We start from the raw sequence: 19,188 nt of genomic DNA, 5'->3' as shown, positions 1-19,188 counted from the left end.
TTTAGTTTAGTTACCGTGTCTCTTGGTCTGATTTTCTGATACTCTAAAAAATATGCATTTAGTTGAGCAGCAAGCCGAATATTCACTCGTTTCATCACTGCCGGGACAAATCCACTGTCCCTTAAAGCATCTTAAATGGACCAAGCCTTTTAAATGGTGATGATTAGAAGAGAAAAATTAGTATTCAATGTAGTATATTCCCATCCTGTGGTTACACAGATTTTTTTTTTTTTTTTTTGAACGGCACGCATTACAATTTTGACGTTTTTAAAGCTTATTAAATCGTATCTTGAATTGTTTAGCCCATTTTTAAATATTTCGCAGTAATCAAATATTGTCTTCGTATTGTGCAAAAAGTTTCTATGGATTTCAGCTCTTGGGACACTATCTGGTGAAATGGATCATGGTATTTCTTTAACACAAACGGAGAACGGAGCGGCTATATTTATTCTGAAGTTGTGTAATGTGCAGATGATAAAAATAATAGATAATTTTAAAGCCGATCATCTAACGCCAGTGAATCCATAAAACCATAAAAGTTAACCTATAAGCGATTACTACAAAAGGATTGATACTTATTGAATTACCTTCTATAACAAAACTTCGTATGGGAATTAATTCAACATAAAAACTTTGAACTTTATACAGTAGAAGAATGAAGTAGCAGAATGAAGAATCAATGTAAATTTGTAATTAAACAAAAGGAATCTATTAAGCTAGAATAATTTTTACATTATTAATTAAACGTACAGATAGCTTTATTAAAATTTTTAAAGTCTCATGCCTTTTTTTAGAGATGCATGCAAATTAAACATATAGTCTCTTATGAAAGTGTGTAAATATATTGTTGAAACGTAATGTTTGTACCACAACCAGTACGTATTTTCTATAAAGTAAATTTTTTTCTAGTAGTCTGTAATCATTTTAAAGTAATGCAGACAAATATAAATCCAAAATCACATTTTTGATTCAAATATATTTATTTTAATTCAATATATAAAAGTATACTTCTCTTATATTCTGTAAAATATTACCTGACTCTACTTTATTTTTAACTCTTATGCATTCAAAAACCCCACGTCGAGTAATAAATATACATTTAATAAATGAAAATAGATGAGAAAGCATCAAAAAGATTTCTTGATACATTTCTAAGAATTTCTTGTTATATTTCAGAATTCGACTAAAATAAAAATAAAAAACAAGAAATAACTTATTCAATTTCAATCCGCTTGCAAATAACTTTCTTGACTCAAGATTTAGCATATATTTTTCTTCATAAATAAATTAGTTGTAAGATTAATATGTTTTTCTTATACATTGCATTTCTTAATTTTTGTAATATTTAAATTAACTATTTTTAATACTAAAAGAAGAAAAATACTTATTGAAAGTCATTTTTTAAATTTCCTTCACATTTCCTAGAATCTCATCTACATATACATATTGATTAATTATGAAACAAACTTATATTACGTTTTATATTTATAGTATAATACAGATCATTACATTGAAAAATAGTTTTATAATTTGTTTCCTTTATAAACGCCTATGTTTAAATTTCCATTTAGAATTCCTTAGAATTATTTATTAGATAGCAATTCCTTTCTGCCATTAATATTATAAATTTAATTTACAATAATAAATTCTCCTAAATTATTAGATGAGAGGCAATAAATTTAATTTATTCAAGAACTTTCTTCTGATAATGCATTGAAAAATCTAATTATATTTATTAAAAACATTACTTTATGAATAAAAATATTAAAAAATTTTCTTTTTATAAAAAGATTTAAAAAGGATGAAATAAAGTATTATTAATAAATATAGAATTTTTCAACGAGTTTAGTTAACTTTGTCATTTGTCGGAAAGGGAAAAATTTTGTTATGAAGCCTTATACCAACGCAATTAAAATTGTCATTTAGCGCACCAATATTCCAACATCATCAGCAGTTTTTTTTAACCGTGGAAATGAATTTAGATATACGAGCAACCATTATACTTTAAAAGATTTTAAGCAATCCAGTTATGTTTAAGCTGCGAGCCGTAAAGCAGTGTTCACACGAGGGCATCTGTTGCGCGCAATGGAAGGTTACGACTATCTTAGAAACATCACGTGCCCAAAACTGGACAATGGCAAATGGTTGTTTCATTGGGACAACTATTTATTATTGCCCCATTTCGGTCACAGGATCTTCCTAAAGTAAACATGACATTCTATTGCGCGCAACTTCTTCGTGTGAATTCTGCTTAAGTATCAAATTTCCAATTTAATTACAAGTATCTAACACAAAATAAGAAATCGGTATATTTTCCATTTTCCCCAAAATTTTCTGTGCTTTTTCTAATGGAAAATAACACAAACATCATTTGCATCAGAAATTCATTAAGTAAAATTTATTGCAAACCTCTTTCTAAAAACATTTTTTTTTTTCCTTATTTAACATGAATTTAGGAGGGTGTGCATAATTGCCAATGATAATAAAAAAATGGAACACTTTTATAACTCGAGCATTCATTATCTGATTAAATCTAAAAACTGATTAACCAAGTTAATTAAAATAGTTAATTCGAAGTTAATTAAAGTAATGAATTTCCATTACGGAAACTAAAGTTATTTAATAATTCTATCCGGTATGTCTTTTTCTATAAGTGTGCAAAATTTCAATTTAAGATTCGCAATGGTTCTTAAGACATGATCAAAATTTTTTGTCTTAAAATTTCATTTGAAAGAGCCAATCCACTAAGAACACCCTCAAATTGTTAACACCAGAAGAAAAAAAAAATGTTAATTTTATTTCATTGAGATTTCAAAAGCATAAACCAGATTAATCTTTAGCCCGAACATTTATTTTCATGCTAAAGATTAATCTGATCTGATTTTAATGTGATTTCTATTGGAAATTTAAGTATTTTATGATCTTTTAAATATTTTAATGTCTACTTCTATATATTTGATTCCACTTTCTATATTTCAGTAACATTCAGAATTTTTTTATCGTGAATGAAAAGCTCTAATGTTAACATTAAAATCGACTGTTCTAGAAATTTTACAGATGTGATATTTTAATAGCAGTTAAATTCTTGTTTTACGATAAGAAAACTGCTTGAATTTATTGGGAAAAAACCATAACATGCGAGTTTTTAAATGTACTGTTCCGTCTATAAAATATATTGTGCACGAAAAATGAGAAATTTATTGCAATTCAAATTTTTTTATCACTCTTTATACAAACAAATCTAACCGGTTTCAAAGAAAATTGTATTCCGAAATGAATTCGATACCAATGAATATAATTGCAAATTAAAGGAGAAATAATTAATTCAGAAATTAAATGAGTGCATATTATGGCAAAGATAGATTCGAGGTGAATTGGATGCCAAAAGTAATTAAAGCATATGATTGCACTGACTAATGCTCTGATTCCGGTGAAGGTTTGCAATTCAATCTGCCTTGATACCTTGATATTCTGTCATAATCAGTAGCTACAATGGGAGAAACTGGATATGTTTCTAGCGTGTATTTTCCTCAAACGTGCACCCGAATGCAGTATAATGCATTTGCTTTAATACAAAATGAAATTTTCCCATCCACAATAGATGAATAAGGAAGAGGACAGGATATCATTCTCCTCAGAGTTTTCGAAATTTGGTTTGAAATTTCAGAGAATAAGTTTCGGCATATTCTATATCACTTTGATATTAATATCTATGTTCATTTCATATCTTTGCGTCAAAATCTATGGATTTAATTCACGCTATTAAAACGGATTTTAGTCCCTTTATTTCAATCAGATATAATGTTTTCAATTTTATTAATTAGTAGTCTTTAAAATAATTCTTATTGAGGATTATATTCTTATAAATTAAAGTTATTAGTAATGAAACATAATTTTTAATATTTCTTATTTGCTTTTTTGACACATCATCATTTAAAAAATATGTTCCAAAAATCCATTATCTAATGGAAATGATGATTAATTTTGAAGTCTCTTAAGAATCATCTTTCCTCTAAATTGAATATTCAAAATTAATTCATAACAATTGCAAAACAATTGAAAGGTATTCAGGCCTTTTTAGGAAAATATTTTAAATGAATACTATTTTCTTAATTTTTTTCTAATGTTGGAGAATCAGAAAGATTTAAAATTGTGATAATTGTAATTATATCAAATTTTTGAGTTAGAACGAATTTGGGATCTTAATTCTCAGTTGAAAAATTCCAGATTTATATTACCTTATGATATAAATTTTGCGTAAATATTTTTGAGAATAGAGTAGAGCAAGCGAGTGTTTGCCATCTTCATATGGGTTAGAACTCCGATTTCCGACCTCGGGTGCTCAGGAGTCCTTACATTCAGAAGCTACTGCACCCATCCTTCCGTTATAACGAAGATACGGCATCATCATCATTATCAAATAATAATGAATCAAAGACAATCGGTTTCAGCATATGTCTGAGTATAAAAGATATTTTAAATCATTACCATTACTGTACTGTTCTATAGATGAACAAACAAGATGTAAGAAAATTATTCAGAAAGGCACAGTGACATCTTTTTAAATAGTGTTATTCGATTTATTTTAAATTAATTTAACTTCGTTTAACCTTTGCGATTCATATTTTAAAAAATCTGAAGGATAAAATTTCAACATTAATTACGTTTTGCAATTTTAATGTTGTAATTACTGAAATAATTTTGAATGTCATCTCTGTCTTTTCCATTACAAAAACTTTAATTGATTGAAGCATCAAAAAAGTTTTCATTGTAACATGAACAATAATAAGATTATCTGTCTAGACGAACTGTCAATATCTCATATTTGATTGCCACACATTCACTAACGAAAGTAGTTGTAGATAATCATGCATTTTACCAGACTATTTAACAAATTTAAAAAAATTGCAGTGTAATTTAGATACGAATATATATCAACATTAGGATGTTTTGTTTCTTTGCAATGAGAGTTTCCCTGTCCATTGATATGTTCTTAAAGTGATGAAAAACTCAAATCAAAACTAATCGATAAATTAGGATTTTAGCAAGTAGTTATCAATTAACAGAGACAAAAATGCAAAGCCCAATATAAAATTTTAAAAACTTCTAAAAGAAAATATTAGAAATAACGTTTAATTTCATCCGAAAATGAAGAATGTAATAAATCAGCATAAATATTATTTAACCATGCTTAGGTTTATTCGAGCAACCATAAATCAGTTTATTTAAACATAAAAAAAATCCCATTGAATTACTTGAAGCCAAAACGGAAGTTGAGATTTGGGCATCCAATAGTGACACAGATAAAAGGGGGGAGGGAGATACTTTTAAACGCTGTCCAGGTTCATAGACGGCATCGGACAATTATATGTGTGTGTGTGTGTGTGTGTGTGTGTGTGTGTGTGTGTGTGTGTGTGTGTGTGTGTGTGTGTGTGTGTGTGTGTGTGTGTGTGTGTGTGTGTGTGTGTGTGTGTGTGTGTGTGTGTGTGCGTGTGCGTGTGTGTGTACGTGTGTGTGTGTGTGTGTGCAATGATAATTTATATACTTTGTATACTTTACATTTCATTTTTATAATGTTACTGAAAAAATGAATGATAACAATTTAAAAAGTGATGTGATTTTGTAGTTAACTTGTTCGAATAAATTCAGCTGATAGTTCCATATGATTAGTGTGTCAGTGAAGAAGCCTTTAATGCTTAAGTGGAGAAGAGGAATCGATAAATTTTTCTAGTAAACCTCATTAATTTTCATCCTTTAATAAACCTCAAGTGTGCATTATTTTGCAACTTCAATAGTTCGTAGAAATTGTGATAAAAGCTTGCAATTCCGAGAAATTCTGCAGCAAAATAGAACTGCTGGACCGTATTATAATAGCTCTCGCTAAAGATTTAATTGAGGTTGTTCACAAGATCGAAACTTAATTATGCTTAGAGAAGAGCTTCTAACTAATGCCTCCTTTGTTTGGCAGTTTACTTAAAGTTTTTTTACATGGATTATGAGGAATAGTTCTTTATTTTATATTTCAACTTTTTATAATGGGATTATTTTCTTAATCCCATCATTCCTAGATCCTCCCTTCGTCAATATGCATATTGACCCAATTTTATCCAAAAGTGTCCTGTTAATTGCATATTCGGATAAAAGCAAATTTGAAACATTTTAGAAGTAAGAGATCAGGTTTTCGGAAGAAAAAAAAACTATAAACTTTTAAATAAAATAAAATTACAACTTTTTAAGAACCCTCGAGAAATTTTAGCTTTAAAAATGCAATAAATGATAGTTTCTGGAAAAAAGAATGATTATATATAAAGTTTTATTTTCTTTATCCCCATTGCCTCAAAACCTAATGGGAGCAATTTTATCTATGACTGGATTGAATTCTGCAAACGAATAAATTTATTTCAAATACTTAATAGAATCTACTAAATTCTGCTCTTAAAAGATAGTAATAAAGCTCGGAAAATTCAATTTTAATTAAAGTAAGATTGGAAGTAATGCATTATAAAAATAGTCATGCGTGTTAATGAAAATGGGAAAAAGGGGAATGTTTACAGATAAAATTCGTAGCATCTTCAAAAGAAATTTCTGAGAACAATATCTTTCCAAATTCTTACTTATAATATACTGGTGAACACGTACGGCGTTCCTCGGGATAAAAATATTTTCAAGTTTTAAATGCAGTATGTTCAAAAATATACAATACTGAAATGAACAGATGAATAAAACTACATTATTTTCATCCGTGAGTTTATTTTTCCTCAAAAGAAATTACATACATTCATACCCATTATTAGCGTGTTTATTTACTCCGGTATGCATAATGTAAGCGTTCAAAGTGTGCATCACCTCCCTGCAGACAGTGTTCATATCGTTCACGCAGATTCTCAAACATATCCTGAAAAATAGCTGCTGCAGACTCCTGCAAAATAGATGATTTTCTCACGTAATGTAGGCACAGTTCTTAGTGGATTTTCACAGTCCAACACACTCTCCTTCAACATTCCCACAAGTAGGCATCAGGTTGTGTAAGATTGGGGGAATGGAACGGGTATGAGAAGTCAGTACCACGTAAAATGATTCGTCCTGGAAAGTTTTCCTGCAGCACGACAAGAGATGCTCCAGCGGTATGGCTGGTCTCCCCGTCTTGTTGAAACCACTGTCTGTTCATCTGAGTATTCCTTACATAACAGAACCTTCCCAAATCTTGAAGAAATGGCTCCATTACTTGTTAAACCGTCTTATTAAACCTCCCTTGGAATTGTTCTGCCACCTTTTTCAAACTCGGTCCATCTTCACGACCGCTTCCGTATGAGCAGAAATAATGCTCAACTACAAATACTTTTTCCTCCGTTGAGAGACCCATTTCCAACAACAACTACACAATACTCCTTTTCATTACTGCGAACACGTGTAGCTGGATCTATCCCCCGTCGACAAACGCAACCACGTGTTCCAGATGCTCGAGTTTCAATACTGTATATTTTGGTGCATACTATAATTATGACAATTTAAAATTAATGGAACAGTTTCTTTATTATATTTCATTTATCCCCTCCCTTACGCCTGACCCCTGGAAAGTCAGTTAAGCTTCTCTCAATTTTTATCTCAGTACTTTGATAAATTTTTTCCTATCATTATTATTATGTTTATAATGGATGTTCTTTCTATCATTATTATGATTATAATAGATGATGGTTTCATTGTTAAAAATCCTTTCCGTAAAAACAAGACTCAGTAAACTTGAGAGATAATATTGTGTAATATTTTATGAAAATCAAATGTTTGGTAATTCACTTGGAGTTTTGTCTGGACGTGCTGAAACGGATGCATACAATGAAAAACGGAATGAAACGGTAGTGAAAAATGGAAATGTGAGATTTGATGTAGCAATAAATATAAAAGAATAAAATGTGTTAAAACACATTAAAAATAATGACAATAGAAGGATTAAAAAGTACTGAAATAAAAAAAAAAGCGATCGTTAAGAACTAAATTTAAAATAAATTAAAAAATATATATCATAAACGAAAAAATACTACGTCATTTATGTTAGCATCGTTAAAATGGCCATTCTTTGTTCTTTCAGATAGCATATCAATCATTTTCTCGAAAATTATTTCAAAAATTATTGAGAAAAAGTCAAGCAAAAACACTGAAGTGTATGGTGTCTAATTTTTGTTATTTGATTAAATATCTTAATAAATAATTAATTTTTAATGTTGAAAATAATATACGTATCCTAGAAGTGGACTTCAAAATAATATATGCAAATTTTATGTCGCTATTGTTCATCTTTTAGGAGACAACAAACAGATCAGCAGAGACAGACGCATTTTGTTTTCTGCTTTATATAGTAGGCAGACATACAAAGTTTTGCAATTATATTTAAAATCATTGATCTTAAGATTCCCATGAAATTCAATATTTGAAAAGTTTTTTAAATGTTGGGAAATCTCTTTTAAATACATGTCTGTCTGAAAGCTTATTTTTATTTATGTAAATAAGCTAACTCAATACTGGAATAATCTGGAGAAAGGCAAAATACTTTAGTAAAGTGTAGAATTTTATTTTTTTCTTACTTTTTGAACCTTAATTCAAAACACAAATTATAAATATCACAGAGTTTTGAAATCATTTTTTTTCCAAATGGTGTCGTATGAAATAAAAAGGTGATTGAATTAATCGATTTAATGATAATTATTTTTTGAATGCATTAAATATTGGAATGCGATCCGGAACAAATAAGTGTAAAAAATTTCGTAACTGAACTATATCAGAAAGGGTGTGAAAATTCGATTTACACTTTTCTATCGTTAATATTGAAAGGGGTGATCTTTATGCAGGGTTAGCGATTTAGTGATAATTATTTTTTGAATGCATTAAATATTGAAATGCGATCCGGAACAAATAAGTGTAAAAATTTCGTAACTAAACTATATCAGAAAGGGAGTAAAAATTCGATTTACACTTTTCTATCGTTAATATTGAAAGGGGTGATCTTTATGCAGGGTTAGCGATTTAGTGATAATTATTTTTTGAATACAATTTAATATTGGAATGCTATCCGTAACAAATAAGTCAAATTTTGAAACTGAACTATATCAGAAAGGATGTGAAAATTTGATTTACATTGAAAGGGGGACCATTATTGAGGATTGGCGTTTTAGAGATAATTTATGGCCAAGCGATATACATCCAAATAACAGTTTTTAAATCACTTATCGTTCGAAATATAATTTATAAATAGTTTAAGACTCAGAATACTTTGATTTTCTAATGGGTACATTAAAGAACTTATAATTAATAATCTCAGGTCTGCTATGAAATGCATTCAGCGGAAAACAAACAAATGACAACAGTATTTGGCGTGAATCTAGCACTTTTATTGAATCTGTCGTGAGAATATGTATTTTGATCAGCTTTTTGCAGCCCGTTTGATAAAAAAATTTGGCATAAAACTATAGCTGTAATCAAAATTACACCAAATTTCATTACGTTGACATGTAAGCAAATATACAGACCGGCAGGCTGTCAACTGTTAGAAAAATTTAATTTAAAATTACACTTTGAATACTAAAATCATGACATAAATTTCACTTATCTAAGTTGTTACGTTAATAACGTATTTATATGCATGCAAAAATATTGACCGATAATTGAGCAACCCTTTGATGGCTTTAGTTATAAATTTGATACATATCTCGATATAAATCTAAGCATTATCCATTGAGCTCTGTTCGTATTAAATCATGTTCCGGGTTTTGGACAAAAAGATTTCCGGTGAATGGATTTTAAGACTACATGTCAAATTCCATTCCTCTAGCTGAAAGCACTTTTGATTTATCATGTTTACATATAGACGAACCTAATTCCAAAAATGCGGCTTTTAGGCTTATTCTTCAAAGCCTCGAGCTCTAATATTTTGATTATAACAATAAATGTTCTTTATATATTTCGCATACAATAAAACAAAATTTGATACTGTGTTTATTGCTATTTTTTAAAGTTTATTCCATGATTTTAGAAACACTTTACATAACGCATAGCTTCATAGATTCCAAAAATATTGAGCGGTTTAAACTATGAACTATACCATCAACAAATCGTGAGAAAAAATTTCGATTATCATTTCATTCTTGTATTTCCATTTGTCTTCAATCTATTATTTTGAAATTGCTTTGGACATCTGAGTCATTCCGTTCTGAATCCTGATTTTAGAATTCTCATAAAGAACACTCGTTTAAATTTTTGAGTTGAATGATTTTCTTTTTTTATACAAATACTTCAAAATTTCCTACCCTTTATGAAATCGTCAGGAATACAGTAAAGCACAAACAATGTAATAAAAACCAGCATTGATATTAAATAGTCATATTCCCATGACATTTACCGCTAGGTTTATCTTTGAATAGCTCCATGTTGTTAATAACTAGACGCTTCACAGAAAGCGATCTTAAATTACCTTCATTTCACGTGGTATATAATGGCCCGCCATCCATAAAGGTTTTTTTCTTTTTTTTAAAAAAAAAGCTTTGCCTTTCTTTTGTAAAATGAGATTCTTTTTGAATGAAGAAGAGAATGCATTAAAAAGAAAGAATGTGGATTTTACGATGTATACGAAAGGAAAGTGTTGTAGTCATAAAGAAATACAATCTCGAGATTTTTATGAATCCTCACTTTGTAACTACCAGGAGTGTGATAAAAAAATCGTTTTTAGAATCATACTTGTATGCCTATGAACTTGCTCAATCAAATAATGGAAATCGCATGAAATTTTGAGACCTATAGGAAGCGAATTGATCTATGGATTAATTATCAGACAGTCTTTCCTTCCGAAGGCTTTTAGAAATAATGGGATATCTCAAAAAGGCCCAAGGTAGATTAATACATTTCAGTGTATTATCTTCACATAAAAACTTTTATTCAAAGCTTGAGTAAATTTAAGTAAAGACAGTTCGCTCAAAATATATATTTGATTCTCCTCCAATGCTAGAATTAAGTTTCTATGTTTTGGGTTAGTATTCGAAAATGTGAAGTTAAATATTCTCGTTTTATTTTCTTATTATAAATTTGCATTCCTTGCTTATCTTCGCGTATATATCATTACATAAGAAAGTAAATTCTGAAACATTATTTCTTACCAACAATATATATACATTAGACGGAACCTAAGAAATGTACTTTTTAAATAGCATGACCTCTCTCCTACTAAAAAATGACCTTCAAAATTGTAAAAGCTGCAATCATAATAATGATATTTATGTATAATCAAATGGCTATTCATTCCACTATAAAGTCAACTGCAGGTTCATCTAGCTTCGAAATGCGGAGTGAGTAGCTCTTTCTAAATAGTAGTATGAGATACACAAAAAATATTATTTAATGAATTATGGAGTTTCTTTGATTTATTGTGATGATTAAATTTATGAAATCAATCAATCTTCAATGATTAAATTTATGATAGTATAGGACCAAATTTATCTGTGCATGATTTCCAAAACTCTGTCCCTTGCAGTGAACTGCATGTCTCGCAAAATGCGGTACTTTGGAAATCTTGAGTGAGTTAAATGCTAATTCATACCTACCAGCACATCCCCACTTGCAGGGAATGTTGAGAGAAGTTACGCATGTTGCATCGAAAAAACACAGTCAACATTCTTTACAAATTTGATACGGACAGATAATGACGGACGTTTCATGTAATGGTGTACACAACATCTGAATATCTGCTACTATATGCTGGAAATTGATTTCGTCAACATAACAGAGCCTTCGATAACATGATGATGCTTCTGCCAATATTTTATTTTCTATATTGAGCACTATATAGCAGGAATTACAATACAATACTTCCAGATGGTCATTGTAGCAACTAAGAGGATAAAGGGATGATTAAGAGTTCCATTTTTTTATGTTTTGCAATGCCACGATTTTCGAAAGCCAGAACGACGAACTAAGCAGTTTATTTAATTTATTCTTATTAATGCCGTGCTCAGGATGTACTTTTTCCTTACATTGATGATGCTCTATAATTTTGCAATTGATATTATTTTGATTATATCCTACAGTTTTTCAAATAAGTAACTGAATTCCGAATTTTGCCGCTAAATGACAAGATCTTTTCGCTTACAGCATAGACTTATTACTATCCCTAGATACCATGTTTCAACAGTGGAAACTCACTAAACGAGCATAATTTGTTTCCTAATTATATTCATAATGTTAAGCGAAAAAACTTTCTCTCTAGGAACCAATGTAAAGTAAGACATATGTTGTATACCGAAACTAATTTGTAATAATGTAAGCTATTATTTGTAAATCTTATTTTTATATAAGAAGGCTGTTTAAAAACAGTTTGATTTTGACAACATTTAGACAAACACTTTTAGAGAAAGTGAGAGATATTGCTGTTAAATAATTTTATATTGCTCATTCTGCCTTCAGAGGATAATGATATAACAATTCTTCATGTTTTTTGCATCTGCCTCATTTACCAAAAAAGTTGTTTTTCTGCTGAAACTATTATCTCCTCCATAACTTCCTGGTATGGCACAGAATGTAGTTTTATAAGCTCTTCGGAAGTTATTTCTTTCTACTTCTAGTTCCCAAAGTTATGATTAGAAACACGATCTTGTTGATTACAGGCTCCACAGAGATTCTAGGAGAGCGTCTCTCTTTAGAGTCTGTTTCAACAACGTTGCCTGGCTAAAGCTGCTTCCATGCAAAAATAGGCATTTCGTTCAAGTAAGACAGACTGATAATCAACATATGGGCCGTATTTTGTTTGTGACGTCATGATGTTTCCTCAACACTCATGCAACGAAAGATCGATCATTAAGGAAGACGTTTTTTTTTTTTTTTTTTTTTTTTTTTCACATTATGTTTTGCTTGTTATACGATTCGTACGTTAAGCGAGCAGTATTTGTTCTTAACGTAACCTTATCTTACGTTAACGAGGTAATAAATGTAGTTGTCACCGTCTTTTATTCATATATTAGAGGATCTTGACTTTTTGTGACCACCCATATCTATTGCTTTTTTTTTTTAGATTCTCATATTACTTTTTCAGGTCATTAGATTTCTGTTTATTCATTTCTACCGTAAATCATTTATGTGTCTCTGGCACTGGAAAATGCAACGCTTTAAATTAGAGATTTTACCACACTTATAATAGAGTTGTATATTAGACATTACTTATAATAGAACACACACTTATTATATAAAATACCGCACTTAGAGTTGTATATCGTGCAAATTCTAGTGTATATTTATGTTTTTTTAGTCTATATTTCTTACAAAAATTATGTAAATATATATTATTATTATGTGTAGTATTATTTTAATCATATTGCTATAAAGACGATATAACTGAATTTGCTTCATCATAATATAAGATTTCTTGCATTTTTATACAATCAAAGCAAATACAATGGTTCTGAAAGCTTATCAAAGTATATGAAAAATATAATTTTTTGTTATGTTTGAAATTGCGTTTCTGAGTGTAGCTATACAATTAAAAGAAAAGAATGAGCTTTAAATTATCTCGCTGCAATAAAATATGAATTCCTGAAACTGTTGTGCTTTTATCAAAATTTTGTGACAAAGTATTTTTCTGATAATTTTGCTCGCATACATAATTTTTCTTAACTGATGAAACGGCAATGAATGCAATAATACCAAAAAAAGATAAATGTATCTTAATAGATACTTTCAGTTTCTAGACGAATGCCGTGTTATTTATTAAATAGTGGCTTTGGGAACATTTAGCATTTTGTACTACAATGGTGCTACATCTAGCAAAATTCGATATTCAATCGAGCGTGTTCCATGCAAATCAAGTAGTACTATTATTAGAGAAGAAAGAAGGTGCAATTGCTGATGGGAGGATTGCAAATGCTGTTATTGGGAAGGATTACTTCCCAATAACAGAAGTAAAACAGACTATCGAGCGAAGAAAATTCATCTTCCTGAAATTTGGCATTCGTATAAAGCTAAAGATGGAAAATTCGACCACATATTATCAAGGAATATAAGGTAATTATAAAAACATAGGAGAAATGCAATTGTTTCATTTTTTTAATAGAAAAATTTATTCAACCCAAAAATCAAGAAAGTCATAAATATCTTTTTTAAAAGTTTTTTAAAAGAAATTTTATTGGTTTCCTAAATAGCAGGACGTAAGTAAAAAAATCTATTAATGTCATTAAAATGTCATTAAATCTAGAGATAAAAAAGAAATAAATATAGATTCGGTTCTTACAGAAGTACATAATGTATGAATTATGTTCTAATAAATCAAGTTGATCAGAAATACATAATTTTTTTTTTGCAATCGCATTTTTAATATGTTTCTTAATTTTTTAAAATAGCTAAGAATTTTTTTCTTATGATATTCTTCCATCTCCTAATTTCTACTTAATACTTTTTCCTATTTTTTTATGATTTTATTTTAATCTTCCCATTTTTTATGAAATGTGGTTTTCTACTTTATCATACTTAAAAGAGGTTATTAAATAAAATCAGGTATTTTTAATGTACAAAAAAAACTGTACTTATCAGGTTTCTCATAAATTAATTCATTTCATAGATCTCAGCTATAATGAAATCTCAGAAGAATTAAATTATCTCGAATTCTCTGTTAATTGACGCTTCTTCATGGAACAAAATCTATTAAATTTCTCCATTAATTAATTATTAAGTTAAGAATATTAAAATATTGTATTATCTTTGGAAACTCACATAAAATAAACTTTTCAGAACTTTAGCACAAAATGAAGTAAGTGAAAAGCTGATTGCAAAATTTTAGCTTTACGTGAAAGAAAAAAAAAAAAATATATAAATTAAGTGACCTCTTCAATGCACAATTAACTTTTTACTAGTCCTAAATTTAATTTAAATTCCTGATGTTCATTTAATTCATTGTTTCATATTCTTTATTATCTTCATTCATTCATTGTTATTTTTTACACAGCCAAAACTATTTAAATGAACATATTTTTAATTTTGAGCATACACTTTACTTTTGTCTTCATTTTATATGCATTAATAAGAAATACTGATTGTTTAATTTCAAATTCTTTACAAAAAATATTTCCCTTTAATCGTAAAAAATATAGTGAAGGAATATTTGCACTAATTGAGCTTCAAATTAGTTAAAAATGAACGAAATGAAAATGAAAGTGTTATAAAAATGAACAGCAGAGTAAAATTAGCTGTTGCCATATGCATTGAAATATAATGGTCGATTTTGCTGCATATATTTCATTTAAAAATTTAACAAAAGGTGAGAACTGAGCAGTTTTTAAGGAAATCGCTTTTTCTCTCAGTTGATATTCATCAAAATTGCTTACCTATCCGGTAAACAATTTTATTGTATCAGACATTGTATCATTGCATCAACATATCATTGTATCGACAATCACAAGCTTCAATCAACTTACTTTAAAATTATGTATTCCAAAACAGCGATGTAATAATTTTAAAACATGGAATTAATAATAATTATTTTAAGCAAATACTAATCATTTCTTCCATATCAATTTTTATACCTCAGTCAAAAGAGTTATACTTTCAATCATACTTTTAAATAAAAATTGATTTTTTTTTTTGCAATGCAAAAAGTATATTATTATTTTTCACATTATTCATTCTAATTATATTTTATATCTGTTTGTTCTTAAATATATTTTTATTTATTCTTACTATATATATAATTTTAAGATATTTTAACAATCGAATATATATCATGAAATAAAAATATTTAGGAATATAGCAATACTACAAAATTTCAAGGATTATAAGAAAAAATTACGTAAATTCAAAAAATATTAAATGCACTGCAAAAATTTATTAAAATTTTATATGATTTTTACTGTATTATTTTTGCATAAATTTTTAAAAAAGAACATACCTGTGGGAAGCTAAAAATAGCGCTTATCAGCCAGATGCAAGCCATGCCTCTTCTCACATGTTGCTTTGCATGGGCTCTGTGCATTGGGAATCGGACAGCTGAGAGCCTATCAAATCCGATGAGCACCAGAACAAATGTTGATAAATAAAGTGAAAACATTTGCATGAACTTTACGACTTTGCACATCAAATTGCTGCCATACCATTCTACAGTTAAAGTCCACAGACCTTCAGTCAGAATGCAAAAGAGAGTAACCAACAAATCGGCGATCGCCAAATGCGCCAGAAGCAAATAAACAGTGGAAGATCCAATGCGCCTGGTTCTCAGTATTGACACCAATGTGGACACATTTCCTATAAAGGAGAAGACTGCAATGGTTGAAAGTATGAGACCTTTGATGAGAGTTGAACTTCCGAACTGGGGTGCGTGTAAAAGTTTATTGCTCAAGTCAGATGAATTAGAACAATTCTGATCCTCGAGACTGAAGTTCAAGGTAAACACAGTCTCTTCATGGAGCGAAACTGGAGGGTTGACATATTCTTCCTTCTTAAAACAATCCTTGTCCTTATCGCTTTTCACGTCTGTTTCCAAACTGGTAATCGAAACAAGTGGTTTTTGGAAAGACAGTGATTTACTAGATGGGGCTCTTTTATCGTTGCGAGTGGAAGTTTCACGATTAAAATTTTCCGAAAGTTTATTGGAAAATCTGACATCATTCATTTTTAAAGAAATAACATCCCTATGCTGGTGATATTTATTAGCTAATGCAACAGAATTCTTTTCATTTATACCAACGAGGAAGAAGATGATCAAAACAGCTGCATTCATTTTGGTATCGATAATAATTTCTATTTTATATTAAGATGGAAATCTATAATCGCTTTAATATTTAAACATAGAGATCAAAAATTTTCTTTTTCCGTTCTTAAATATCAATACATTAAATAATTATTTTTTAAGGAATGAAAACGTCTTTATAAAAAGCATTTTCATGAAATATATGAAACTTATATATAATTGTCGACTTATTCGGTTTCTAATTAATAACTAGTAAAGTTTATATTTAATTACATTTCAGTATTTTCTTTAAATCATACATTTACGCATGTGTTATAAACAATCAGTAATTTTATGGGCTAAACATAAATAATAGATAGCGCATCGATTTCTTAATAAATATATTTTTGAATATTTTATCTCTAAAACTTTAGTACTTAGGTTTTAATTTTTTTTAAAAATTTAAAGGACAACGAGTATATATTCGTATTTAAGTTTCGGTATTCTTGATTCAGTTATTTTTAAATAGATATTACACGAGAACTAGATTCCAAAAAATAAAAGATATTATTGTTGAATCTAAAAATTAATTTTTAACCATAGCATTCTTATACAACTATTACTTCAATTAAATTTCACTGGGATAAAAGATATAACTTTGTTGAAAATTTAATAAAAAATATTAATAAATTAAAATCTATAATTGAGTCACGTTTACCAATTACAATAGATTCCTTCTCTAAAGGTTCCGCATGCTAAGAATGCTGAGCAATTATTTGACGTTTCGAACTAAAGGCATCCGGTTCCAGAAATTCTTTTCCTTGCAATTTCGCAAAATGTAACTTTTTTCCGCAAATCCACGTATGATTTTTGAGATACAAGTGAATTTATTTGAACCGCTCCGAACCATGCGCGAACTTCGATTGGGAAAAGTCGGAAAACGTGTGTCGCTTGGAAAACTTGCGCAACATCTGTGAGTTCCCGGGGCGCTCCTCCTTTCTGTGGGGCGCCACAGCGACACCTGGAAAAAGAAGAAAACCCATTTCTGCATAGTAGCGGAAAAAAGAATCTTGCACATTGGTATTTCTTCCTTTCTGAAAGACAAATTTGGTCTAATTAATAATTCTTATTATTTTCTATTTTGAAAAAGTTAGTACATTTTAAGATTCAAAAAGAAAAATCCGCATTCGATAGAGATAATGGCACCAAGAATAAGAATCTATTAATTGAGTAATCCGTCTCAATATTTAGAGAAGAGTACTAAATTTCATAGACTATTAATTCCAAATTATAAACTATAAATTGTTTGGGAAATAAGAGTTTTTCCCTGGCATTTATAGAATTTCATATAATATAATTATAAATTAGCATTATTTTTAAAAAACTTTCAAGTTTATTTTATTTTAACTTACACTGTTTGTTGTGTATAACATTGCTACAAGGCATTGTAAGATTTCTTATGCTATAAATTAAAAATACAACCATTTTCTTTTCTTCGCCACGAATATATTTATTTTGTAGATTCCTATGAAGATCTTAATATGCAGTTCTTATATTACTTCAACCGAAAATATTATTAAAGCATAAAATATTAAATTTAAATTTAAAAAAAAGAATTGAAATCCGACCGAATACCTTCTTTTGTTAATGTAAGTCGCAAAAGGGATTAATAATTTATTTAAGTGATTTAAATAATTTTTAACTTTTAATAATAATTGTTATCATTTCAGTTATTAAGCATTCTAGTTAAAAACTTTTCTTTTAAGAATGTTATCATAGTTTTTCATAGTTAAAATTCGTTGTGACTATTTTAAGTGAATGAGATTTAGAAAAAAAAGTACTTCTAAAAATATGAGAAATTTAGGAATTTTTCAATTTTGTAAAATAAATTTACTTTTCAATTTTCTTCATAATTCCAATACTCCGTTTATTCCTACATAATTCTTGACGGTTTATCACTTCAACTCACATTAAACTTTTCATTAATAATCCAAAATTTTTCGTAATATAATCGTCTCAAGCATGCTTGAAGTAAATAGAAAACACAGTATGTGTATAATTAATTTCACAGGACAATGGAAAACAAATTCGAGGCCAATTTTGGCAATTAATATATTTTTTTAGCCAATGGTACTTATTTCACTTTTCAGTTTAATGGCACTTACTTTATTTTTTAGGTCGATGGCTTTTACTTCATCTTCCATTTCCATTTTTGAGCCAATTTTCTTCAATCTACTTACGTAAATATTACTAACGAACCTAGCTTGAATCTTTGATCATCAGCACTAGGAACTTTAATGCTAACCATGATCGCACCTACTACATTCTCTTCTTCAAGCCACGTGCCGCGATACTTCTTTTACTGACAATATATACCGGCTCATTTTTCTACTGGAGTGTTAACAGTCACGTCATTTTACAGGCAGAGAATCCTTGACGTTTATAATGGTTCGGAGAGGAAAAAAAAATGTTTTTGTGCTTACAGTGCTGCCCATTTCCAG

The 19,188-nt window shown here is 29.0% G+C and overlaps 1 protein-coding gene across 1 annotated transcript in view; it reads right to left on the bottom strand.

Moving 5' to 3' along the window:
* The window catches only part of LOC129972103 (gonadotropin-releasing hormone receptor-like), a 96,239-nt gene extending 79,501 nt beyond the window's left edge, over nucleotides 1-16,738 (bottom strand). Inside the window, exon 1 of the mRNA XM_056086091.1 lies at nucleotides 15,911-16,738. Within this exon, the coding sequence (XP_055942066.1) occupies nucleotides 15,911-16,738 (828 nt within the window). The remainder of the gene's footprint in view (nucleotides 1-15,910) is intronic.
* Between the last annotated feature and the right edge of the window lie 2,450 nt (nucleotides 16,739-19,188).

Source organism: Argiope bruennichi, chromosome 1 (genome assembly GCF_947563725.1).
Source record: "Argiope bruennichi chromosome 1, qqArgBrue1.1, whole genome shotgun sequence".
Classification (NCBI taxonomy): domain Eukaryota; kingdom Metazoa; phylum Arthropoda; class Arachnida; order Araneae; family Araneidae; genus Argiope; species Argiope bruennichi.
Note: the sequence above shows the minus strand (reverse complement) of the source record. Positions and strands in the feature narration are given on the sequence as shown.